General features: G+C 46.9%; 1 protein-coding gene across 1 annotated transcript in view; it reads left to right on the top strand.

The window, feature by feature from the left end:
- Rapgef5 (Rap guanine nucleotide exchange factor 5) overlaps positions 1-25,410 on the top strand; it is a 194,904-nt gene that overhangs the window by 102,303 nt on the left and 67,191 nt on the right. Inside the window, exon 9 of the mRNA XM_055607551.1 lies at positions 7,484-7,609. Within this exon, the coding sequence (XP_055463526.1) occupies positions 7,484-7,609 (126 nt within the window). The remainder of the gene's footprint in view (positions 1-7,483; positions 7,610-25,410) is intronic.

Raw genomic sequence — 25,410 nt, 5'->3', positions numbered from 1 at the left:
CGGTGCTGGGGTCCTAGGTGTGCACGCGGCCATACCTGCCTTTTACCACCAGCGCTGGGCACTTGAACGTGGCTCCTCATCCATGTGCAGCAGGTGCTCTTACTGCAGAGCTGTCCCCAGCCCCCGAAGAGTGAATTTGAGTGTTTACGTATGTAATGCAGTCATTGTTTTAGGTGTGAACCTCTGTCCTCCACCTTGGTCACAGGGAAGGCTGCTCACTTGTCCCGTGTGTCCTGAAGGATCCTCTCCATGCTTGTTTTCACCCCTTCAGGGAGTGGACCCACGTTTCATGAATCATGGGAGCTTGTAACATTGTTTATACTGAAGCCATAAGAACAGTGTTAATTATACATTATAAAAATGTTTCTCTTCCAAAAGAGACCTTGAAATAAGGCTCTTAAATAATTCTTGTGACAGTTACACATTAATCCTTTCTCCTTTTCTGGTTTAGCAGTGTTAGGTAAACTGTTTATAATTAATTTCACATAGATAAATTGAATAGACCATGAACGTGAAAGTCTAGATTGAGGGCTGTTAGTTTTCATATTGCCTGAGTATCCACAGCAAATCTTCCAAAACATTAATAAATTCACGGGTTTCCTGAATTAAATTACTAAATTAAGGGCCATGAAGGGACCCAGAAAACATTTGGCTTTATGCTGTGTTTCCAAGTTCACTATTTCATGAACCATGGAGAATTTGCACCATCTCTGGGCTGAAAACCCCCAGAGATTAAAGTGCCCCCTGCACTTTAATGGGGGTCGTTTGCTGAACATCCTACAGGTATTTTGTAAGGAGCGCTCTACAGTTATCTAATGAAAATATTACTACATCCAAAAATTGAAACTGGAAAATGGAGACAGTAATATTCCTTCTTTAAAAAGAAAAGATGAAACAATGTTTAAAGTAATAACATTTGTTATTTAAAATGCAAATATTTGATCCATGAATCCATGTGTTTGGTTCAGATTAAACTGTTTTCTTAGGGAAAAAAAGTGTGTACTTAGGGTCCTCATGAGATGAAGAGTTTCTTGAAAAGTTGTGTCTCTGTAGAAAGCAAACATAGAAGCAGTGTCTGTTGTCCACCCGAGCTCTGCTGCTAACATCGTAACAGTTGTCTGCAGAGCTGCGCTTAGGGCTCAGGGTCTCTGAGTCAAGAGTCCTGGCGGGTTCTGTCCACTGTGCGCACAGCAGCTTCCAGCCTTGCAGCTGGGCCAGCCTGCCTGGCCTTCTACCCACACTCCCTCTGTTACCACACAGTCTGTCTGTGGCTTGTGGGGTGTTAGCATGCCCCCTGGGCAGTAGACAGTGAGCCTCTGAGGGCAACATGGAGCAGGGAGAAGTCTCAGGTGTAAGCACAGAAGAAGTCTCTAGATAGCAGACATTGATCTTCTGTTAAGAAATACAATCTTTACAGAATGCTAACCAACAAGACAGACAAACCCCTTGGCCAAACTAAATGAAAGGCAGAGAGACAATATCCAAATTAGCAAAATCAGAAATGAAAAGGGGGACATAACAACAGACATCAAGGAAATCCAAACAATCATTAGTCTTACTTCAAAATCCTGTATACCACAAATTAGATAAACAACTTAAGTAGACCTATAACCCTTAAGGAAATAGAAGCAGTCTCACAAATAAAGGAAGTCCAGAGCCAAATGGTTTTAGTGTAGAATTCTACCAGACTTTCAAGTAAGATCTAATGCTAACACTCCTCAAATTATTCCACAAAATAGAAACAGAAGGAACATTGCTCACTTTGTTTTTTGAGACCACAGTCACCCTGGTACCTAAACTACACAAAAATTCAATAAAGATAGAAAATTTTAGACCAGTTTTCCTCATGAACCTTGTTGCAAAAATAATTATTTGCAAGCAAAAACAGGCACAGTTCCCTTGTCCTCCAACGACAAAGGGAGGACCTTGGTACCACTTAATATTCTGCCCTTCCTTGCATTGACTAAAAACACATCTTCATGAGTGGTCCATATGATGGGCATCATCAGATCACAGGAGCTCTGAAAATTCTGACAAATAAGAAATATTCCCTTAGGAGAAAGGCTAGGATGAAGAGGGATTTTAAAAGTAAAAATCAGAAGAAGACAATGCAGCCACTCCTGACGAGACCTGATAGACTAGGATCAGAAGGAAGGAGAGACCTCTCCTATCAGTGGACTGGGGGAGGGGCATGCGTGGAGGAGGGCGAAGGGGAGGGGGAGTGGGGTCGGGAGGGGAAGAGGGAGGGGGCCATGGGGGGATACAAAGTGAATAAAGTGTAATTAATAAAAATTAAAATAAAAAATATTTTAAAAAAGAAAAAAAAGTAAAATTCAGATGGGCCTTGGTGATTCCCTAGAGCAGCCGTCAGCCTGATGGTCAGGACCCTTTGGAGACCGCATACCCCATATCCCGCATGCCAGATATTTGCATCATGGTTCATAACAGGAGCAAAACGACAGCTCTGAAGTGGGGACACAATCATTTTAATGGTTGGGGTCTCAGCCAAACATGAGGAACTATATTTAGGGGCCGCAGTGTTAAAAGGGTTGAGGACCACTGCTCTAGACCGCACTGGACCCCTGTAGTCCCTAGGCCAGGAGATGACACCCACAGCCCCCGCCTGTCTGTGTCGGCGTGTTCCTGGCCGTAGCCTGGTCCATATGCTTACCCACCACCCCTTGCTGCTCCAGGGTTCAGCCTGCACAGCTCAGTCATTGCAACCTAAAGCCTGAGATACTTGCTGTGTGGCCCGGTATGAAGGTTTTGCTAACGTTCACCCTGACCGTCTGCTCTGTACCTCACACCGCCAGGATCTTCTTCCAGGTCCTTATTCTCAGTCACTGCTGTCTGGAAAGACTCCTTCAGCGAGCCAGACTCTGCCAGCCTACTGCACGCTGTCGGTGTTTACATTTCTGAGGGTAGATCCCTATCTTCCTTTTCATACACACGAGTATTAATCTTGAAAATGCGCTCACTTCCACTCCCTTCCCCTGCTCTGCCCCACCCTCGTGTGGTCAAATTTCCCTGTGTGGTAGAAGGTTTCTAACATAGATAACATGCCCTAACACACCCGAGATGTCCCTAGGCTCAGTTCCCCTGAGCCGGCGGGACTCCTGTCCTTCAGTGGGGCCAGACTGTCATGGTGGCCATGGATTCTCCATTGGCTGCGCCCCCCTCCCCCCCTCTCAGTCCTGGGTCACCTCTGTCTGACTGACAGGATCTGGAAGCATCTTCCCTGGTGCGGTGGCAGCACGCTGCTGGAATTGGAGCCCCACCTGCTGGGAATCGCTCTGGTTCTCCAGATTTCCCTAGGAGCGGCACACTGGAATGAAGTTCTGCTTTCTCTGTAGACCTAGTTATGTTGTGTAAACATGTTTTTGTTTTAATTCCAGGTGTGGGATTTTAGTTGGGCTCTAGTTTGTCCACAGCTGGTAATTGTCACTTGTGGGGTGTGGGTGTGGTCTTTGCCAGCTGGTAACGGCCTTCCCCGTACAGCATGGAGAGGAGAGGGCCGTGGTTCAGGGCTCTGAGAGTAAAATGTGAGAGCTGAGAAAGAGAACCTGTGGCATTCAGTGTTGGCGTAGAGCACTTTGGAGAGACCGGAGATGGTATGGCGTTTGGAGCAGACAGACGGGTGCAGCAGCGTAGAGAAGCCTGCTGCTGTGGAGAAGCCTGCCGGCTCTGCCGTTGATGGAGACTGGTACAGAGCCTAAAAGAACCATAAACAGTCAGAAGTCAAGCGCCCCCTCTCCCTGCTAACCTTCTCTCTCCCATGTGAGGGTTGGGAAGTTGGAAGGGAGATTGAGGCCTAAACACCCCAAATAAAGTAGTTTTAAAAAGAGCGCTACAGGGCACGCTTCCTGTCTCCTGATTCTCTGCGTCTCCCCATTTCTAAACCTAGCACTCAGCTATTGCTTTCCATCCTTGCACACAACTAAAATACTCTGTACTCCGGATGGCCCTGGTGTCCTGTCCCACCCTCCCCTTTGCTTCAGGACCTGCAGATTGCCATGCCCCACTCTGAGTAAGCACCTTCTCTCCATAGTCCCCCAAACTTTACAAACAGCACCTGCTGGCCCTGCTTGGGAAGTGTGTCTAGGCGGCCACCAGCCTCATCTCTGCTACTGACTCAAGTTCCCAGACACACCCTGGCTGAGAACTAGTCTCCTGATGCTGCCCACAGCAGTCCTCTAAACTGTAAATCTATGTGTGAGAATTCTCTGCTCACACATTCCAAAGAAGTCCATCTTGTTCCGAACAAGAAGCCCAACTTTTTATAGATAGGCAAAACGCTGTTATATATTTTAATATGATTTACTGTCGTACAGATTAATTAATGCCAAATTTAAGGACAACATAATTGATAACGTCTGATAAGACATCATTGGCTCATAGCTTAACTAAGAAACATAATTAGTTTATTTTTATGAAGACTAATTATCATAACTCACTGTTAAACTAAAATTTACATTCTGTGACTTCTGTAATTTCTGTTTTGTTTTTTAAATGAGAAGCAGTACTGACTTGTTGATGTAAGATGTTCAATGCCCAACTTGACTCCATCCTAAAGACGAGAACCTGACAGTCCATTGCTATGCAGATCTTTATGCTTAATTTACTACATCTTAAAGTGTGAATTTATGGGACTTATTTATCTTTGGCGAAGCAAAGTGTCTACAGCAGGTGTGGCTAATATTAGGCAGAACTCTACCGCTAAGCTGTACCTCCAGCTGACAGGAATCTCCTTTTCACTGAAGCGTGTACACACACACGCGTCTGTCTCTGTCTGCATGCGCGCGCACGCACACACACACACATGTGATGTCTGGCATGTAGTGTTGTAATCTGTCTAGGCGTTGTACAGGCTGAAGGAAGGGTGAGCACGTCTGTAGGAACACTCACATCTCTCCGTGGCAGGACTTAAAATGGCTTCTCCTTGCTTGGGGACGTGCGCTACTGGGGTCCACAGCCACTTCCCAGGGCTTTATCGTATTTTATTTTTAAGATTTTTTTCTATTTTTCTTTTCTTGAAAACAGTTTTTATCCTGATTTACCCCTTAGATCCTCCAGGATCTCCCCACTGCTCCTCCCACCTGAATTCACACCCTCCTGGCTCTTGTTAGAAAACCAAAAAGTCAACTAGGTGGGTGTTGGCACACACTTTTAATCCTGGCAGAGGCAGGCGATCTCAGATCTCAGGGAGTTCAAGGCCAGCCTCTTGCAAACCTAGTTATGGGACAGTCAGGCTGCACAGAGGAACTGTGTCTCAAAAAGCAAAACCAAAAACAAACTCCAAACAAGCATCTAAAGAACAATAAGATACAACAAAACCAAGCAAACCAGAACGTGACAAAACAAAGAGAAAAAAAAAAAAAAAGCAAAGAAAAAGTGCAAGAAACACATGTAGAGGCAGACATCTGTACACACACTATTCCCATAAAAACAGAGAACTAGAAGCCATCGGAGATTCGCAAAGGAGACCTGTAAGGTTTTATAATACTGTCCTAACAGAACCTCTTCTCAGCACTGGAACCACATCTGGCCCGGAGCATGCTGCCGAGGCCTCTGTGAGTCAATAGAGCGGCAGTCCTGCTGAGTTTCCCTCTGTCCCCTTTGGTTCTTACACGCTCTCTGCCTCCTCTTCCACAGAGTCCCCTGAGCCCTGAGGGCGGGCGTGGTACAAACCTCCCACTTAGGACCGTAAACTCCCTACAGAGCCTGTAACAAAACGTTGGCACCTGGACCTGCACCTCTCTGCCAGCCTCCCCGTACCGGCTCTGTCCTGTCGCGTCACTGTCTCCTTTCTCAGTCCATCCGCATGGCAAGCACACAACCCTGGCACCTTGTTTCTCTGATTAAAACACTTCCTTTGGGTATAGACATCACGTTTTCCTCGTTCTTTTAGGTCTTTGCTCAGATGCCATCTTACTAGAAAATCTGGTCCAGCGACCACCTCAGTACTGCTCCGCCCCCGTGTGTGTGAGTGTGCATGTATGTGTGCGTGTCTCTGTGTGTGAGTGTATGTGTATATCTGTGCATGTGGCGTGTGTGCATGTGTGTGTCTGTGTGTGTGTGATGCAGTATTCTCCCTCTGTTGAACAACAACTTGCAAGGGACTTGAATTCTGTAGCTTTAGGATTTACTGTGAGTATTTATCAAAGGCTGTTGAATGATGTATTTAATGACAGACAACTAGAAATCTGTATCTGAGAATATTAAATGATGTTGCAGTGAATATGTCTGTTTAACCCTAGAAAGATTGTGTGGCTGGGAAAGAGGGAGCCCTTGTCCCAGTTGCCTTAAAGGGAAACTGCTCCTGGGCTGACGTTAGTTATCTAGGGTGGTGTAGACTTCCGGCAGCTCTGGCTAGCCACCATGTCCAGGAGTCTTAAGATAAGATGAGGTCATTGTCCAACAAAACTCTGAGGAATGTTATACTCACAGACTTCATACTTTCGTGGGAGAATCCTGCCTGCTGCCCTCTAGGGGTCTGTGGTGACTGCTCGGAGGATTTCTTTCCTTCTGAGCCCTTGGGAATAAGATTGTAGCTGCTGTGCTGCAGGTCAGGTTGTGTTTCTGTGATACCCACTGGACGTGTGGGCGACTTCCACGTCAGCCATTAAGACCACAAAACTTGAGCTCTCTGCTCTGTCCCCGTATGTGGTCACATTGCTGGACATTCAAACCCTGTAGGATGTGTGGGTGAAGGAAGATTCAGTGATTTTCACTAATCCTGCCAGGTCAACCTCAGATTTCTTTAGATCATGCTTCGCTATGTCTATGTGAACCATTTGGGAAAGAATATGAGTAGAAATAGTTCATAATCTCTGTGTCAGAGTGACCTTTTTTCTCTTCTAAACTCCTAGATTTAACTCATTCCTGTTACGACAACTTAAAACTTTCAGCATATAAAGAAACGTATGATGTGTAATAGGTTGTTTCTAAATGCTCCTGAGTGCTGCTCCTGTCCTTATAGTAATTTTCCAGTTGAGAAAAATAAAGTTTATCCCATAATCTTCTTGGTAACTGTATTTGTCCATGGAATGGCTCTGCCCAGCTGAAGAATTGGGAAGTTTTAGACTGTTATTTTTAGGACACTGTATCACCTCACCCTTTCTGCTGGAGTGGTTCCTGGCTAACTTTCCCATGAATTTTTAACCTTTTGCAAGGCTTCGCTTATGTAACAGGAAACAGGCTGTCGGGGACAAACAAATGCCAGCATATCAGGCGCACACGTAGTAGCAAACGATGTAGTTCCAGCTCTTGCAGCAGACTGACACATGCTCTTAAAGCCGCTGGCCTGATATCGCTACACTAAAATAACATAAATTTAACTTTGGAAAGGCAAAATTGTTGATGAAGGCCATGATTTAATTCAGGCCACAGGGAAAATGCGCTTCTTGTAGGTGGACTCTGTGGTGGTGTCATGTCCTGGGACTGCGGATTTAAGTATCTCTTCGCATTTTCTCCAACTCTCAAGGCTGGGGTAATGTGCAAACTCCAGGAGAGAGACGACATCGGACGTATTGAGCTGGTCCAGAAGCTGGCAAGAGAAAACTGTCAGTTTTTACAGACAGACAGAAAGGATCCGGAGAAGGCAGAACACGTAAGCCCTTTCCTCTTGGGGATGTTGGTTTGAATGGGTGGGGAAATGGCTCTGCTTGGTTGTTTGTAACTGTTTGAGATTTTACCTCTGCAAGTCATCCTTGGTAAATGTTGATTCTCTGAGCTCTTAAGCTGGTGGTTTTGGGGCTGGGCTTATAAGAGAACTCCGAAATAAGCCCTGTAGAAGTTTAGACAGCCACATATGCATGTCTAGCATGTCTCTGAGTTGATAGCTTCCTGGTCGTACACTGGAAACTTTATCCTGTGAAATAGTGCAGAGAACATAGCTTTTGGAAAGAATGTCCCAGTGCACGTTTATGTTCACCTTGGCCATGCATCTCATCTCCAAAGGAATGTATTCTGGGTGGGTAGAAATAGAGAAGGGCAGAAAAACAGATCCTAGCTGCTCCCGCTGAAGGCGGGTCAGATGGAGACTGCCCAGTAGCTTTCTGAACACTGTGTTCCAACAAGAGTGACATTGTGTGGAGACAGTGAAGGCTGGAGGAAAGGACGGGCTGCCCAGTCCCCTGAAAGCAGTTATTCAGCTGAGGCCTCAGAGCTGAGAAGGCTGCCCTCAGGCCGGGAGACAATGCAGCTGCCTTCCCTGGCCTCCATTGTGACCCACTGATTGTTATTTGTGAGGCTTCACTCTACCGTCCAGGACTCTTTGCAAAGAGAACAGTTCTCCCTCTTTCCCTGACTGTAAATTTCCTTTCTCATTGAACTTTCCAGCCCTTCCAGGGGAGAAGAAGCTGCTACATGCTTCTTTAGCCCCATGTCTATTGTTACAAATGACAGGGTTTCCTGATGTCGAGCTGGGTTGGGACCTGCAGGGCCTGCTGTCCAGCTCATTAACATGGATGTTGGCACTGTCACAGTGGCTACCTCAAGTGGCAGGAAAGCTAAGACCAAAGCCTGGAGGGTGAACTGCTGGTGGCTGGCTGTTGACTTCACAGTTGGAAGATTCAGACCCCTTCCCTCTGCTGGCACCACAGAAACTATCAAGCCCTTGTTTCGGTTGCTACAGGCACCCGAAAGTTTGCCCGTGTCACAGCCTAATTCTTGCCCATCACATCCTTGGAACATTTGTCTAACTTAATGTGTAGCTTCAACTTCTCAAGAGGCTAGTCCTTTGGATTCACTGTAATTAGGAGACCAACCGCTTTCGTATGCATTTTTCGAGACGCACCATGAGTCTTAGCTGTTGGTGGTGTGAAAGCGTGCCCTGGTGTGACGGGAGGTGATTCTTTCCTAGTGGTTCTTTACTGAAAGCTGCATCTCACGGGTAAGTGAAAATGAGAGTGACTGAGGTAGGCGGCGTTGTTCAGGGCCGAGTGCAGCCTCATGCTGCAGGGGCAGACGTAGTTTCCAGCCCTGAAGACGTCTGTGCTGTTCGCAGGACCCGGTGGTGCCTTTGTTCTGTAATTATTTTAGTCCAGAATGTTATTGTCACAGCCAATAAGATTATGATTCCCTCCGAAGTGTGGAGATCTGGAGCTGGAGCCAGTCACTGGCACAGCTTTTAAAGGAGCCAGAAATATCACTTGTGAAGGTTTGCAGCTTGCTTTATTATTTTCCTTGCTGCTTTTAAAGTCTCTAAAACAGAACAGTGATGGTTTTGTAGTTTTGCTTGACTGTCATATGATGGGTGCATTCGCAGCTCTGAAATCTTTGTGTCTACGAGGGAAGACGACGTATGAACACACATTGGAAGTGCGGCTTTGCCCACTTAGACTTTCCCGTCGGTTACAGTGAGGAAGGGTGATGCTCAGGGCCTTTCTTTCTCACTGTCGAGTGTTACCCGGCTGCACAGACGGACACGTCTGTGGGATGGCACGGCTTGAGCCAGTCAGCACCCAGAGCTGCCAACATAACGGGATGGCTGCAGTTAGGTGCCTGTATGCTTTTACAGTCATTATCTAAAGATCCAAGCGTTCTGACCTTATTTTAACCTTTCACGTCTTGGGAATCTGTTGTGACAATACATTTGCTAAGTTCGGTGATCACGAGCTTCAGTTTCCCTGCAAGCCCAGGCCTCTGCTCTTGCTGTTAGAGACTGACTCAGTTGACACTCCCATCACCAGAGGAAGCTGCAACTCAGCACTGCAAAGCAAGTCCTCAGTCCTCTTATTTCCAGGGTAATGACCCAACTCTGCAACTGTGTAACAGATTTCCTTTCTTTTGTCATTTTAAAATCCCTTACCTACTTGCTGTACCTTTCCTGGCTGAAGTCAGCTAAGTAAATAGTGGCAGGGTTAGAATCCCAGCCACCTGCCAGAGTATTCTTTTCACTCAGCCCATTCTCCACTTGCAGAACTCGGGGTTGCCTCCCTCTCATGTGCCCAGACAGGAAAGTGATTCTGAGCATGGCATAAAACTTGGCAAAGCAAAGCCCTGAGTCTCTTCTTCTCCTAATGTGAGCCTCTGCTGTGGGCACTTCCAGTATTTTCTTACACTGACAAATGCTATGATTACAAATTCATGCAATCATAAAAACATTTCACTATGTGCTTATGCCAAGGTATGTCAGGAGGAAAAACTTTAAAATGTAATCATGTTCCTCAGGGATCACTCAGCATAACTGTTGTTAACGAGCTATAGGCTACATTGGACGGCACTCACTTCTACGTGTTGGTAACTAATATGGGGAGAATTAAACAGGAGGGTAAAATAGGACCGTGTCTTCTAAACATCCTGATGGGAGAGTTAGCATCCAGTCACTAGTTCTGGGAAGACATTGGTGTCCTCTGTAGGCCCAGGATTTGTGAGTCTTAATCTGCATTTCAGTCAGTGGAGGAAGGGGCAAGCCAGAAGTCTGCACTTGGCTTGGAGGATGGCTGCTGGTCAGGGAGAAGGCCATGGCAGGGAAGAACATTTTAGTCAGAGGAACCAGCGGTTGGTGATTCCTGGGGCTTGGAAAGGCTTGGCTGGAAGGAAGGCTGAAATGCACTCGTGAAAGCCCCAGTAAGCCACCTTAGTTTAGACTTGTCTTTTTGGCAAAGGAAAGCCACCAAAGAAGACAAGTAACATGGGCAGTCGTGGGCTTAGTCAGGTCTCTCTGGCTTCAGTTCAGAGGAGTGGCTGGGTAAGGAAGAGGGAAACGTTGGCGAGAACCTCACGAAGCCGCCGGAGGGAACGGAGAAGGCAGCAGATGTTGAGAGCTGTGTAGGCGTGAGGGGACGGACCTGGCTGTTTGTTCTCTTTGGGGCTTTGTCCCCAAACCATACTGACCTTGCTCTGTTTTCCTGGACCATGGTGACATTGCCTTGGATCTTGATGTAGATCTGGTTTTTAAGTTGTTAACTGGCGAATAGTGTAGAGACCACAAGGACTCTTTTTTCCAGAACGATCCGCTTGAACTGTTTTCGGCAGAGAGCATCTCTAGCTATCTCCAGTGAAGTGGTTCTTTGGCCAAATGTTGCTGTTTGCTGCAGTGCTCTCTGCTCTGCTCAGAAGAGGTCTCTATTAATGCCAGGCTTACTCGTTTGACCTATGTCTTGTGAGTTAGTTTGACAAATACTGTTATTCTAGAATTTCTCTTCATATTCATTCATTCACTAAACTTTTAGTCAGTGAGATCACGGAGAATTGAGAATAACTGGGTTGGCTCCTGTTCCTCAGGATGTTAATCCGGTTGTAAAGAGAAGACCTTGAGTTGAACGGCAGCTCTCAGGACGGATGCTCTGAGAACACAGATAAGCTCGTGGGGGGAGGGTTACAGCCAGGGATACTGGATTCTCTTCTGGAGCAGACATAAAATTTGACCTGATTTTTAAAGTAAGCTTGGGTTGGAATTAAACAATTCTAATTGAAGCTTTTTCCAGTCTGACCATTTGGAAATCAGAGGGTGGCGGTGATCACCACAGGGAGGTGAGGAGGCAAGGAAAGGCAAGGCTGGGAACTTGACCGTCTGCAGTTAGCGCCAGGAAGGTAGATATGGTGGTATTTCTGTAGGTGTGGGCTCGGCCTCCTGGAATGCAGGTGTAGTGATTTACAGAGAACCGAAACCGCTTCTCTTGAAGTGTGCTACCTTGTGCATTGGCTGCACAGCAGTAGCTCCCAAAATGACTCCGCTGATTCCTACTTGCAGAAATGTGTGTAAGCAACTGTTGAGCCGGACTTTCCTGAGGGGCTTGGAACCTCCACCCTGCCTCTCCCCACCCAGTTTTCTTCAGGTCCTTTGTTAAGCCTGAGGACCCACCCCACTTCCTTCCTTCTTTAACTCACTCACGAGCTATGGGTGGGAAGGGGACTTGGCACATTCTGCAGCTGAATCTTGGCAAGGTCTGCTGCCCAACCCAGGAAAACCTTGCTATCACTCCCCTGGACCGGAATTGCCTTTACCCTGTTTCCTGCAGCCTCATCCTGGAATTCTACAGCCGTCAAAGGGGCTCCTTGTCTAAGGACTGCTGAGAAGGCTTGGGGTAGTCTGAACGCTGCCACTCTTGGCTTACCCACTTCATTTCTGTGCATTCTGTGCATTGGCTGTATTTAAGCGCAGGGCTAACGTGGGCTGGCCATGTTCACTCTCCATAAACTACAGAAAAGGTGCGGGTTTCGTCACACGGTTTGTATTCACATTCGAACTGCACTTCAGATGATCTCATCAGTATTTAAAGTTCTTTATTAAAATGATCTAGCCCAAAAGTACTTAAATGGGAACAGAAATTCTAGCATCATTGTTTATATTAAAAGCCAATATAGAAAAATTCAGATGCAATAGTTAATTTTTAACACCATAACTTGGCCATCTATAAAACGGAAGTCAGCACACTGAAATCACGTTATTTTTCTTGGTAACAAAATCCTGACTTTGGGGTTGGGTTGGTATTAAAGCTATTTTTTCATAGAAAATGGGCTTCCTTGCATGAATTATTTTGGCCCATTTTGAATCAGTATCAGTCTGGCCACAGAGTAACACAAAAGTTAGGAGATGGTAATTTTTGCTTGCAAGAAGTTTACAATCTAGATTTTGAACATAAGTAAAAAAAACTCTTCAGTGCAGTCTCAATAATTCTATTCCACAGGTGTTGAGAATTCGAGCCGTAGACCTAGCAAATGCATTTCACAACTGTCGTGTTCTGCCACCTATGTAGGAACAAGGCCTACAAGTTTGATTCATTCTGTGCTTCTGGAATTCTGCACTTGGTTTTCCTCTCTCCAAATGGCAGCTAGACTGCCAGTGTGTCTCAGGGCTGGCTCCTGCTGTCTGGTGGAGCCATCTGCTCATAAACTGTTGTTTCAGGCTCTCAGGAGAAGGCCACGGCAAAGTCTACTCCCCCCCTTTAAATTAGCGTCAGTATTTTTAAGAAAGAGAACTTTTGTTGTTATGGTAGTTCTTCTTTTCGGAATATGTTCATGTTTATTTTGAAAGCCAAGATAAGAAAGTGTATGCTCAGTTGGTTGGTTTCTCAAACCACTGTTGTTGTAGAATCTTTTTTCCATTCTGTGCAAGTATTCCCTAAGTTTATTAGGTTCTTGTGAACTAAAATAGCCATATCATCTCCACCATGCTGGGAAATAATTAAGATGATGGATTGGAACCAGGTTCTTTTTCTTGGCTGTTATGTTCCTTGCCCACTCCCGTTGCAGCTCCTCCTAGAACCTCGGCTGTGCTATAATCTTTCCTCCTCCACTTCCACACATAAGTGAGCTAAGAGAATACCGCTCTGCCGATACTTTATCAGCTGTCGTCTGGGCAAGTCACACTGGAGCTCCTTTCCTCGGCACGTTGGGCTTATCCGGGTGTTTACTGGATCCTGGAAGAGACTGTTATGGAAAAAATGCTCCAGCAGATGGAAGGTCTGGAAGAGCTGTGTACTGGTGAGGAAAGGAAAAGAAGAGTGATGGAAGAGTAGAGAGGTGGAGGCACCCACTCTTGGTTGCCTTGGCTCCCAGGGAACTGGCCAGACGTGGCTGCCCTTGCAAGGCTGTCGATCTCCAAGGTTTCACCCACAAAGCAGGTGGGTGAACACTGAACAGAGGCTTGACATGGTCCAGAGGGACACACAGACTCCCCCAAGAGAAGGCAGAGTTTAAGTGTGTGGAAGAGTGAGGGATAAGGAGGGCCGGGCATTTAGGGAGAGTACTTGGCAACGGTAGGAAGGATGAAGTGGCCACAGCTTCATGGGCCTGGCGACAAAGCCTGAGGGTGCAGGACCTTGGGAGGTGAGCGTAGTGCTCACACTAACATCGGCCCTGATCTGGGGACACCGAGCTGGGGAAACACAAGGTTTTGTGGAGATTCCTGTGAGAGAACATTAGGTTTAGCATTTGAAATTCCTCTGCTGAAGCATGGGACAGGTCACGTCCACCCTCACAAAGCTGGATTTCTCACTGCTGACCCTTGCTTTGCATGAAACAGTAACCAGCAGGCACGTTTGAGGTCTGAGAAGCTCAGCTCTGGGGGCTTCAGTGCCGAAGAAGACAGAATGTCCACCCATAGCACGCTTTCCATATCTTCTCCCTACCATGTAACGCCGAGTCACCACTGGTCTTTGGAAGGCTGCCCTGGCCTCAGCCCTGGCCTTGGAAAATCAGGCTGAGCCAGCGTGCAGCTGCAGGCAGGAAGGTCCTGCTGCTTCTGTCTGGCCTCACGGAAGCGCAGCGTACTCTGCTGTATGTTTGCCTCTTGAGGATTCAGACCAAGTTTACTGATCAGAAGTGACTAGGATATTTGAGCTGAAGACGAAGGGGAATTTATAAAGGATTTTCAAAACACCCCTTCCCTCCTGTGGTGGGAAGTGGGTGGGAGGAAAAAACAAGCCCATCTGGCCTCAGCAGCCCTAAACGTTGTGTTACGGTAGCAAAAATAGAGGTGTGCTAAAATACCCTGCAGAGTGGAACAGACTGGGAGTACACACTTCACATTTTCCTAATAAGTCGTGCTAAATATCCATATTTTTTAAAAAAACAAGACTATGTTCACATTTGCCATTCCATGAAAACTTTTGTCTTTAACCTTTTCTTTGGTTTGTGTTTGCTCCTGTTTTAAGAGAGAGCCTCCTCTGTCCTAGGCTGGGCTGGTGCTCTCTATGTAGCCAAAGGAGATCTTGAACTTTCAATCCTCCACTGCCACCTCCCCAGCTCTAGAGCTGTAGGCATGTGCCATCACACAGTTTTGTGAGATGCTGGGGTGGAACGAGGGCGTGGTGCAGGTTAGGTGGACACTTTACCAACCTTCTTCTGACTTCAAATGTTCCGTGCTGTTACTGAGAATGAAAAGATTATCATTTCGACTTTTAGAAGTCAGTGCTGTAGCACTCGGGTTTAACTGGAATATGCTGTACCACTGTTTCCTCTCTACACCAAAAGGTAGAGAAATCAGATGCTGCTCATTCGTTATACGTTCACACGCAATTACATGAACAAAGTCAACGATTTTGACAATCCTTTATATGTCTCTTCTGGGGTGTTCCAGGAATGGCTGGGCACGATTAAGGCGTGGTGAATCATAATAGAGGATTAGGGGATCTTCAAGATCCAAGCAGCAGCTGAAGAGAAAAGGTGCTCACAGTCCCTTGCCATAGCCGGAAGCTCCCTCAGGGCAGGGATTTGTGAGGGGCTCAGGAAAGTAAATGACTCATAAGAGCATATATCCTGTGACCTCAGTGGTGGAGCGGGAGTGGATTTGCCAAGGGAAAGTTTTGGCCCTTGTGCCACCAAGAGAAGAGGGAGAATGGCACGTTGCGTAGATGACTCTTGGAAGCTTGCATGACTTTGCCTGGGTTGGAAGTTACCGAGAGAGAGAACTGACGGCCCTGGAGTAGTCACGTGCTCCATGAAGTCCTGACGGGATTTGCGGTTACCGGGTGCTATCATTCTCTCCGCTCCGTGGACTCACTCTCACTGTTATTACATTTGGGAGTGTGTGATTTCTCACCATCAACTGGAAGAGTGGGCTTTCCTCCGAGAAGCATAGTCTTTGGAAGGCACGCTAGCTGCATGTGCCTCGTGTTTGCAAGACGCCATTCCCTTCGTAAACTGGCACCTGCTAAATCAGATTTATAGGCAATCACCTTAAGATAGACAGTAAAGAAAGTAGATTGACTAGTTCTTCTGGAGGCCCCTTAATCACATGAAAATATTAAAATATTTACATTGGTCAGATTTCCTAGTAAAGCAGATATCTTTAGCCTCTGCAGAGGGGAGCACACCACTGGAACTCCTGCAGGCTTTGCAGAGCATGTGAGTTTACCGCTAGGCGTTCTTGTATATTGTGGGTCCCTGGGTCGAGGCTAGCATGATTGAAATGGCCCTTAGCCCCAATACACTGCTTCTGTTAAGCAAATTTCCCGTCTTTGTTAGCAGTTACCCCATCAGAAAATTAGCATCTCATGCAAGCAGAAGCCAATAATTTTGTCAGCAAAATATAAATGAGGTCATTCAGTGCTTCTCATTAAACACTCCTCAAGAAGCACATATCCAAAAATTATCTCAGTATTAAAACAACACTCACATGTGTTTGTAAAATCAGGGTGGGATACAGGGCAATTGAAGCTATGAAGACTATACTGTCCCCTCTAATGACAGGTGCAACTGGAATTTCAAAAGCTGCAATAAAAGGGCAGAGACCGGAGCACAGGCAGCTACGCTGCCGCCAACCTCCTCCCACAGGTTAAAACCCTGCGGCGGCGAAGGAAGATTTTAGCCTGAATGAAGTAGAATTCAAACACTGAAATCAAACAAAGGATAACATGGCACCGAGGCGTGGCTCAGGAGAAGAGACTTCTCTACCACGGGAAAGACTGGATTCCGGCCCTAGCAACAGAGGTGGGGGGAGAAAGAAGAAGGAAGGAAAGGGGAGGGGAGACAGACAGACAGACACATACACAGGCACACACACTCACACAAATCAATGACACCTTGATTTGTCTTTCAAGGATGTCCTTGAATGCCAGGTGCTTGTACGCAGAAATCTTAGCTGACTCCCTGAACTATGAAATGGCATTTTCAGTGTGATTTGCCAAGTCCATCTGACCTTTATTTCAGCTTTCAGTATTCTCCATTTCCATCCGAGTCACTAAGAAAGTTCCTGGCCATCAGTGTTGCCAGAGTCTTGGCACACTAAGGGGTGTGCCCAGCCCTGGGAAGACTCCCCACACCCTGGAAACTCCAGACTGGATCAGCCTGGCTCCCAGTGCACTCCCCTGTGTAGCGGCTGCGCCTGCGCCCGCGCCCGCCCTCCGTCCTCTGCCGTTCTCAGTCTGAACTCTGACCTACACCCCACATCCCACGAGTGGCTAATCCAGGATCTCCGTGAAGGGCTGCAGTGAGTGCGGCTTTAGTGCGGAACAGGGGAACGGGAAATGCTGCCTGCTCTAAATGCAGAGCAGGCTGGAGGTCCCCGGAGGCCCTGTGGAGGGGTGAAGGCCTGGGTGCATACAAACCTCCGCTTGTGTTCTGCAGTAGGCTGCACACTCCGGTCACTGAGCTGTCTTCATGCAGGTCCTCCATGGGACACTCACCCCGCCACCTCCCACACCTAATATTCGCATTGTTGAAGCCCTGGACAATTTTAATGTCGATTTAACCTTCTTTCTTCATGCAGAACAGCAAGTTTTTTTGTTTTTTTTTTTTTACAGAGCTGGTAATATTAGTTTATCATTGCCTCCATTCACTGAGAGAAACAGCAAGCGCCGTGACTGAGAATGAAGCAGTGGAGACAGAGACAAGCAAGGTGTGATTGGAGCGGGAAGAGGAAAGCTCAGAGGCTTTCAAGTACATCCTTCCCAACACTCAGTGGGGAGGGGGGAGGCAGGAACAAAGCAGGGAGAGTAGAGAAGGGCAGGGAGTACAGCTAAGACGGGGTGGACCCCCAGAGTGGAAAGGCCCTGAGAAGACATTTGTCTCCCAACCGTCGCTCCTCACTAGATGTCAGCACCATCTCTCTCACCTCCCTGACATCACCCTGTGAGGACACTAATCATCATGACAAAGCTCCCAGGTTCTAGCGCTGAGGGAGGTTGCTGCTGCCACCATTTGTCACCTCGCCCAGCTCCCTGGTTTCCCAGCTGGAAGGAGCACCCCCAAACGCCCTTTTGTGCAGTTTGCTACAGACCTGAGTCTCGCACAACCAGTGCCTCAACCTGTTCTGAAAACTCAGCCTGGAAGACATGTGTGGTTGTTTCATGGCCCAGATTTAGGTATCGACGCTGTGCCAGAACCTACGGCACGCTTTCTTAATGATTGAAACTCCCAGTGAAGAAAACAGCATGTGAGTTCTGTAGAGAATGTGGACGTGGCAGCCCCTCACACTCCCGCTACCTCCACTGTGAGCACGGCAGCTTCCTCACCGCTCCGTGACACGCTGAGCTGCCTTTCCAGAGGGGCAAATATGTTTTCCAGTTCTGCGACCGTGTGGCCCATTCTGCAGAAGTCTGACCTGTTCCGCAAGCGTAGATGTGGACTTATCAACTGTGCTGATCCCTTTCATGTTGTGGCCCAGCTACCTCCCATTAGAGCTTGTACTAGTTTTACGTGGTCGGCAGTACATGAGCACACTTGTTCCACAATGCCCTCACCCTTGCCCTCACGGGGATTCTGTAAGGTCCTCGTCAACTTGCTGGGGCTGGTTGGGGAAGAACCAGAAGTTACCACCTTGCTCAGCTTCATGTTACTTTTTGAAGAAAAGCTTAATATCTGTAACTTACAATAATCTATCCGTTTGCCTAATTGACCCATTTGCCTCCTTGGCCCGTTTTCTAAGTTCTGTATACGTAAAGGCTACAAAGTGTTGTAGTCATGGTTACAGCTAGTTTTTCCCAGATTGTTTTCTATTATTTAGTTATTTTTGTGAGCAGAAACAATTTCTCCTAGTGTTCTTCGTTTTAAAATTTGCCTTTAAGATTGGAAGAACCTTTCCACTCCTAAGGCCAGATAGATACTCAACATTATTATCTTCTAAATTTCTCCTGGAGTTGCCTTTTGCCTGTAGCTCTTTAGCATTTTTCTGATTTATTTTTGTAATGTAAAAGATTTCTTAATCACCTATCACATGTATAAATTCTCTTCAGTTAATTGATCATTATATAAAAACATTTATTATTTTGGAAAAATTAAAATTCTGCACAAATCTTTCAGGTTACATATTTTGACTATAAATTGTATGGTCACTTTCCTTTGGAGCCTCATTTTATCATATATCAGGATTTAGAGATCTGTGACCTTGTTCGGCTGTAAAACCGTCCTTCCCCTCACACTCACACACAAATTCAGAGCAGCCACACTCTGGGGAGTGTTGACTTCTTTCGGAGGGGAGTGTTGGCTTTTAATGACATTAATCCATTGCTTAGGGAGTTCCGGTAGCTTTTCCCACTCTAACTGAACATGCCTCTCAATGCCAAGAGCCATTCTGTCCTTTCATGTTCTAAACCTAGCTAGAACTTCTAAAGGTGTGCCTTTGAATGGTGCTGCTCTGTGGTGGCTGTCTCATCTGGCCTCCCCAGCTAGACCTTGTCCGTCTTATCAGGCTATAAAGCCATATTTTCAAGTCAAGTTGTTAAATATTTGGAATTGTTTTTCTGAGTTCAGAATGTCCTGGAGAGGCCAGAGATTTGGATTCCTAAATCTTGACACACAGGAAAGGGCTGTCAGCGCAGGTCCCTGGCTAACCTCTCCACAGCACCATCCTCAACACCGTTTTCCTAAAACATAAATCATCTACATCCCAGACATGTCAAACTGTTCATCTGTGAGTGTGGCTCTGCTGTCTTCCCTGCTCCCTGGTACTGGTACTGGTGTTTGTCAGCGTGTTAAAGTGGACCTGCTGGAGAAGGCAACTTTGGGCACCAGGAAATGTGAAATCCTAGCTGTGAAAATTCAAAACTGTATCAGTGCTGGGATTCCAGCTGATTGGAGCTTTCACACAGGAAGTGAGCTGGCTCAGTGGGTAAAGCCTGGATAGCGGTTCCTTTTCTGCGACTGAACACTAACAGAAAGCAGCTTTAGGAAGAAAGGGTATGTTTGGGCTTACAGTTCCTGAGCGGACACAGTCCAGTCATGAGGGAAGTCATGGAGGTGGCATGAGGCCAATGATCACGTTTTATCAGCACACAGAAGTCGGCATGTGAACAGGAAACAGAACCAAGATGACTGACAGTGCTCCTCCAGCCAGGCCCAGCCTCCGTAAGGTCCCATAGCCTTGCTAGCACCACTACCAGCTGGGGACCAAGGGTCCGTTCAACACTTGAGCCTGTGGAAGACAGTTTACATCCAGACCACGGTGGTGACCGAGTTCACTTCCAGATCCACACAGAGGCTGAAAGAGGGACCCACTGTGCAGAGTCCTTGTACCCACACCCATACACCACACCTACAAACATGTAACACAGTATAGGTCTTAATCTTAAAGTTCCCTGCATTAGAACCAGCCTGGGTTATATCCAGCATGGTCCTTGGTTGGAGAAACAGTCTCAGAAAAGACCCCTGTGTCTGGATATATTTGGTCCTTGTGGAGCTCCTGTCCTCTCCAGGTCATACTAACTCCTCCTTCTTTCTTATGATTCCCTGCACTCTGCAGAAGGTTTGGTTATGAGTCTCAGCATCTACTTTGATACACTGCTAGGTAGTCTTTCAGAGGCCCTCTGGTCTAGAACCTCTGCTCGGATGTAGCCCATGGTAGTCAGTATCCAAGTGGGTACCCTAGTAAGGGGAACCGGGACTTCTGACATGAACTCAATGGTGGGCTCTTTGACACCCCCCAAGGGAGGAGCAGCCTTGCTAGGCCACAGTGGAGGACTTTGCAGCCAGTCCTGAAGAGACCTGATAAATCAGGGTCAGATGAAAGGGGAGGAGGTCCTCCCCTATCAGTGGACTTGGAAGGGGGCAGCAGGGAGATGAGGGAGGGAGGGTGAGAGGGAATGAGGGAGCGGGATACAGCTGGGATGCAGAGTTAATAAACTGTAATTAATATTAAAAAAATACAATAAAAAATCAACCTGGACATGGTCAGCAGAAAAGCCAAGGAGCCCATCCCCCTACTCTGCAGTTGTGCATAAGGCTTCACAAGTGTTGGTCACTGTCAAAGACACAGCAGTGATGGTTACCTCTAGTTTGTATACAAGGATTTTGGCCTTTGACATGTCTGGTGCATATTATATTCAAGAAAAGAGGCCTTTCATGTGCATTATCATTCAATCCCTTTCTTTTCAGTCCCATTCTTTTTTTTTTTTTTTATCCATTCCTATCTCCAACTTAGATAAATATCAGGGAGATCTTCCTCACGAATCCAAATCTATCCACCCTTATTTTAGTCCTTTCTCCTCCTCTGTACCTCCTGGTTTGGGTGTGTTTGCTTCCCAGAGCACTGTCATAGCATTTATAGTTCCTGTCAATTTTAATCGCAACTTTGTGCACTCGTGTAGTACACGCAGGGGAGCCGTTGTTAGACTTTTCTTCGTCTTGTTTCTAACTGTGCAGTGCAATTTCTGAGATGGTCACTGCACAGACTGAGAGCAAGCGTCTCTGAAAACACCCAGGAATGTACAAAGTAGGAAAAAAAACATGAGTGTTTACTTAAGATGCCTTCTATCTCCTCACGGCCATTCCATGTGATCTGGCAGTTGCTATAGTAACTAGGAATTTTCATTTCATAACTTGCATAAATACTGAGGCTGCCCTTTCATTGCAGCTTTGCCCCCTCTAAAGCTAACACAAGTGTGTGTACATACACACAGAACAAATCCTTGTCCATACATGGCAAGCACAGTGTTCAAACACACACATATTCTCTCTCTGTCTCACACACATGCACATACACACACACACATTCTCTCTCTGTCTCTGTCTCTCTGTGGATATGGAAAGAGTGACAGAGTTCCTGGCCTTGATGCTCTCCAGTTTTAACATACATTACAGTTAATTTCTTGTGTAAGTTTGAAGGCTGCTTCTGCTGGGTCTGACCAAAGGGGAAACTAGATTTTTCAGATAATTTCAGTTTCTGAATTAGGTCTTCACCCAGTTAGGAGGCCTTATCAGGGGCTTCTGGATGTCAGACTCTTTACAGGAGAAGTGTGGGTGGAGAAGCTGAAGCCATTGAGACAGGTTAGGGTTAGACCACTTAATGCCGCTCTGAAAATCCACACCTTCCTCCGTGACTCAGACTCCGCAGTCTCCTATTAAGCTGTTGCTCTGCAGCCTTCCAAACCTGAGCTGGCAATTATATTTGCAACTAGATTCTAGAACTTTGTTCCTAGTCATAATTAGTGTAGTTTTTCCTTCCATTTTTGGGCCACTGGTGAGGTGTTCATATTGACATTTCCCCTTGAAATATCTTTATACATACACACACGAGCACTTGTGCCTGCACAGTTACTTGGGAATTCTTGAAAGAGATTTTTATGACATTTATACTTGTTCTTTTTATAAAACCTCTATAGAAACAAGGTATCAGGTTTATTCATTAATTTGCCTTCTTAAAAATAGCTTGGTTAGAAGTGAATTGTATAACTTGTTAGTTCTGTGAGGGTATATGAAGACAGTGGTAGAAAAAAGGGCCGTCCTCAGTACTGGTCATCCCACTGCTGCAGACTCCAGCGTGCAGGGGTTGGGGAACATTATCTGGACTTAGTATGGGCTCAACGAGTTCCCGAGTCCCAAGTGCTGAAGATACGAAGTTCCTCCTCAAGAATCTTGGTCATCAGCAGTGTTCTCCTTGAGCCAGGCGTGGTGGGAGGCAGGGGCAGGCAGATCTCTTTGAGTTCGAGGACAGCCTGGTGTACAAGGCAAGTCCAAGTGAGCCAGGGCTACACAGAGAAACCCTGTCTTGAAAAAACTAACAACAAAACCAGTGTTCTCCTCTTCTCCTTTTCTGTGTTAGGACGTACTGAAGGGTCTAGTTTGGATCTGAAGTTCTCCCTTTCCCTCTAAATTACCTTCACAGAGGCTTCTGTTAAGTTGTGTTGTGTGTCTGTGTGTGTGTGTGTGTGTGTGTCTGTGTGTGTGTGTGCTCGCACTTGCATCAAGCATGCAAAACTGCAGTGCTGTGACTTGGCCTTTGGAAAGGCCTTTGGAGGGTGTGTGCAGAGACGCTGAAGGCCCAGCCCCCTGTACACAGGGAGGCTGCAGGTGACATCAGGCCTGTTTGCCGTTGCCTGGCTCTTTGCTGCCCAGGCTTAGATCACACTCAAGGGTGTTCGCTGTTCCTTGCTGATTGACAGCCCCCCCCACCCACAGTGCTCACAGGCATTCACAAACTCCCGAAATTTAAAAAATGGAAGCACTAGAGGCCTGAACTTGCCCATCTCCCTTTCTTTGTTAAGAGTTTAGTTTCTAGAAGTGAGTGCTTCTCAGCACATAGTTTGATTCAGGCCATAACTTCTTTGAAGAAATGTCATCTAACTTTTATTAATTGATAAATGATTATTACCCATGAAATCGGGAGAGATGAGCATACCTCTGCCATGGCTTTAATGAGAAGGTCGTGTGAGGTGTGTGAATTGATAAATACCTTAAACTTCTCTGGTCCCTGCTGACTGGAAGGTAGTTGGGCGGGGCTATGGTATGTATTTGCATACATTACCTTTTCAGTGCCTTCAGCTCTACTGAGGGGTACTGTCCTTGTATGTCAAGTGATGTCTGGGAATTTGTGAAGTGTCTTTTCCTCCAGCAATGATGTAATAGTCCTTGCCAAGATTCGGTTGTACATTAAAACCCACCCTATCGCCCCGTGCCCTTAGCACTGTTTGTCTATTTTTCTGCCCCTGTGAGCCTGGGGATCTGCCCTAGTGATACGTGGTTCAAAGCACCCTGAGTCAGAATCCAGTTTGATTTCTCTTTGGGAAAGCTATGTCCGTGACTTGGACCTTGGTTCCTACACACAGGTGGGCAATTCCTGACCTCTGTTCTGTGGGCTTCTAACTGGACCTTCTCTTATTCTGTAGTTACTCTCTGGACTTGGTTTCTCTGGGACCAGCTCTCTGGCGGGCCTTAACTGCCCTCTGTCCTTTGTCTTGAGCATATGGTAGTATCAGCCACCTGACTATACTGTGGCTGATACACGACACAGAAGTCTAAACATAGGCTGTTCTGTGCGGCTAATATCTGCACGGAATTGGCTCTACCATTGCTGCTCTCTCTTCTACCCTCCATCCTGATTCCCAAATCTGGCCATCAACTAAGAACTTCTATGTTGGAACAGGAGGGCCTGCTGGGAAGTACTCAAGAACATGTAAGTGTCTGTCATCAGAACAAAAAACAATAGCACCTGTGCGATCGAGTAACTTCTCGACTGTCACGGGGCAGTGGAGTGTGAAGCTGCAGGAGCGGAATGCAGTGACCAATACAAGAACCAAGACAAGCATGCAGGGACTGGAAGCACCAGCAACGTAGGCCAAGGCTTTCTGCGCTCCCAGCTGTTTTCCTGACAGCAGGAAGTGGACACCTTGCCCCTCATGGCGTCGTCTGAGCTGACAAACGGACGGCATCTCTGGAGAGCGAGGTGCGGGCCACACAGTTGTTTGGTCTCCACTCACACTCCCTCCATTGCACCTTGAGTGTGAGTGCGAGTCGTGAGTCCTGACCTCTGGACCTGGCAACCTGTGTTCTCTTGCTCTGATGGGACCGGGTCAGGGGGCAGCTCGGGGCAGGAAGAAATGGAGCTCAAAGGCTGCAGCCCACCCCGCTCAGCCCCGTCATGGCTGCCTCTCACTTCCATCTCTGGCTCCAGGAGGCTCTGCGCTCACATAACACTGCAGCCCTTTCCACTGTAGCAATCAATTCTTCTCATTATCCTGTGATCGTCACCTTATTTCTGCATGGTTTCCTCAAATTTGCCCACACTTCTGTAGAAGGCTCCTTCGTGAAATGCTCTCAGACCCACTGGTTTTGGCTTTTTCTTTTTTGGTTTTTTAACTACTTCCTTTTCGGCAGTGCCGGAGAGGCTCCACCAGGCTGCTGTAGCTTGCTAAAATCTCATGATAGAAAGCCAGCAACCTCGGGTTTCCTACAGTCCACCGTCTGCTCCCACCTAACCTGCTGGTTCTGGGGTTCACACACACCTTGTTTTATATTTCCGTTCCTAGAAGCGGGAAGACTTGGTGCAGGTCTTCCGGAGCGGCTGCCAGTTGTCTATCCTGCTGTGTCTACTGGCTTTCTTTTCCGTCAAGTTCCACAATACACTTGTGTCTGCTTCCCCGCCTATGAAAGGCGTGCTTTTCCTAGGATTTGTGAACTTGGAGGTGATGAATTCAGTCCGTCCGTTAGGCCTCAGCCTGGGTGGCTAATATAATGTGTGGCTGTGAGAATAGAGAACTAATAGTCATTGCTTACTCACACACGAAGACCAGGGTCTGAGTTCTGTACTCTTAACAGCTCGCCAGGATGGACCTGCGTGTGCGTCCTCTGTCTTTCCCTCTCCCTTTTCCCTCCTCCTCTATCTCCACCCTCCTCTCTCTCTCTTCCTCCCCCTCTATCTCCCTCTCTCTGTCTCTCTCATGGTACCTTGTGAAGCTGGGATGAACCCAAGGTCCCCTCACCAGGCAGCCCCAGGGCCACCCCCACCTCTTAACCTTTGTTTTGAAGAGTGCCATCTTTCAGCGGTATTTTTTGTCTTCATCTCCTTTAAAAAAAAAAAAATGATTTCCATTAGGAAAAAAAATGAATCATGAGATAAGTTGTCAGCAAAATCTGTGGAGTTTGGTGTCAGGCAAAGCCCTCTGGCCTGAGGGGCTCTGTTTCACTTGGCAGTATAAGAGCTGTGCTTGTGCGTGCCCACATGTATCAAAGCCGATGCGGGCCCTGGCGGCTTGCTGAGCCGCACGCCATCTCCCGGGAGAGATGGGAGAGATGGCTCCCTGCTGAGTC

The sequence above is a fragment of the Psammomys obesus genome, unplaced genomic scaffold (assembly GCF_907164565.1).
Source record: "Psammomys obesus unplaced genomic scaffold, mPsaObe1.curated_primary_1811, whole genome shotgun sequence".
In the NCBI taxonomy this organism is placed as follows: domain Eukaryota; kingdom Metazoa; phylum Chordata; class Mammalia; order Rodentia; family Muridae; genus Psammomys; species Psammomys obesus.
The sequence above is the reverse complement of the archived record's forward strand: the minus strand, read 5'-3'. Positions and strand labels throughout refer to the sequence as shown.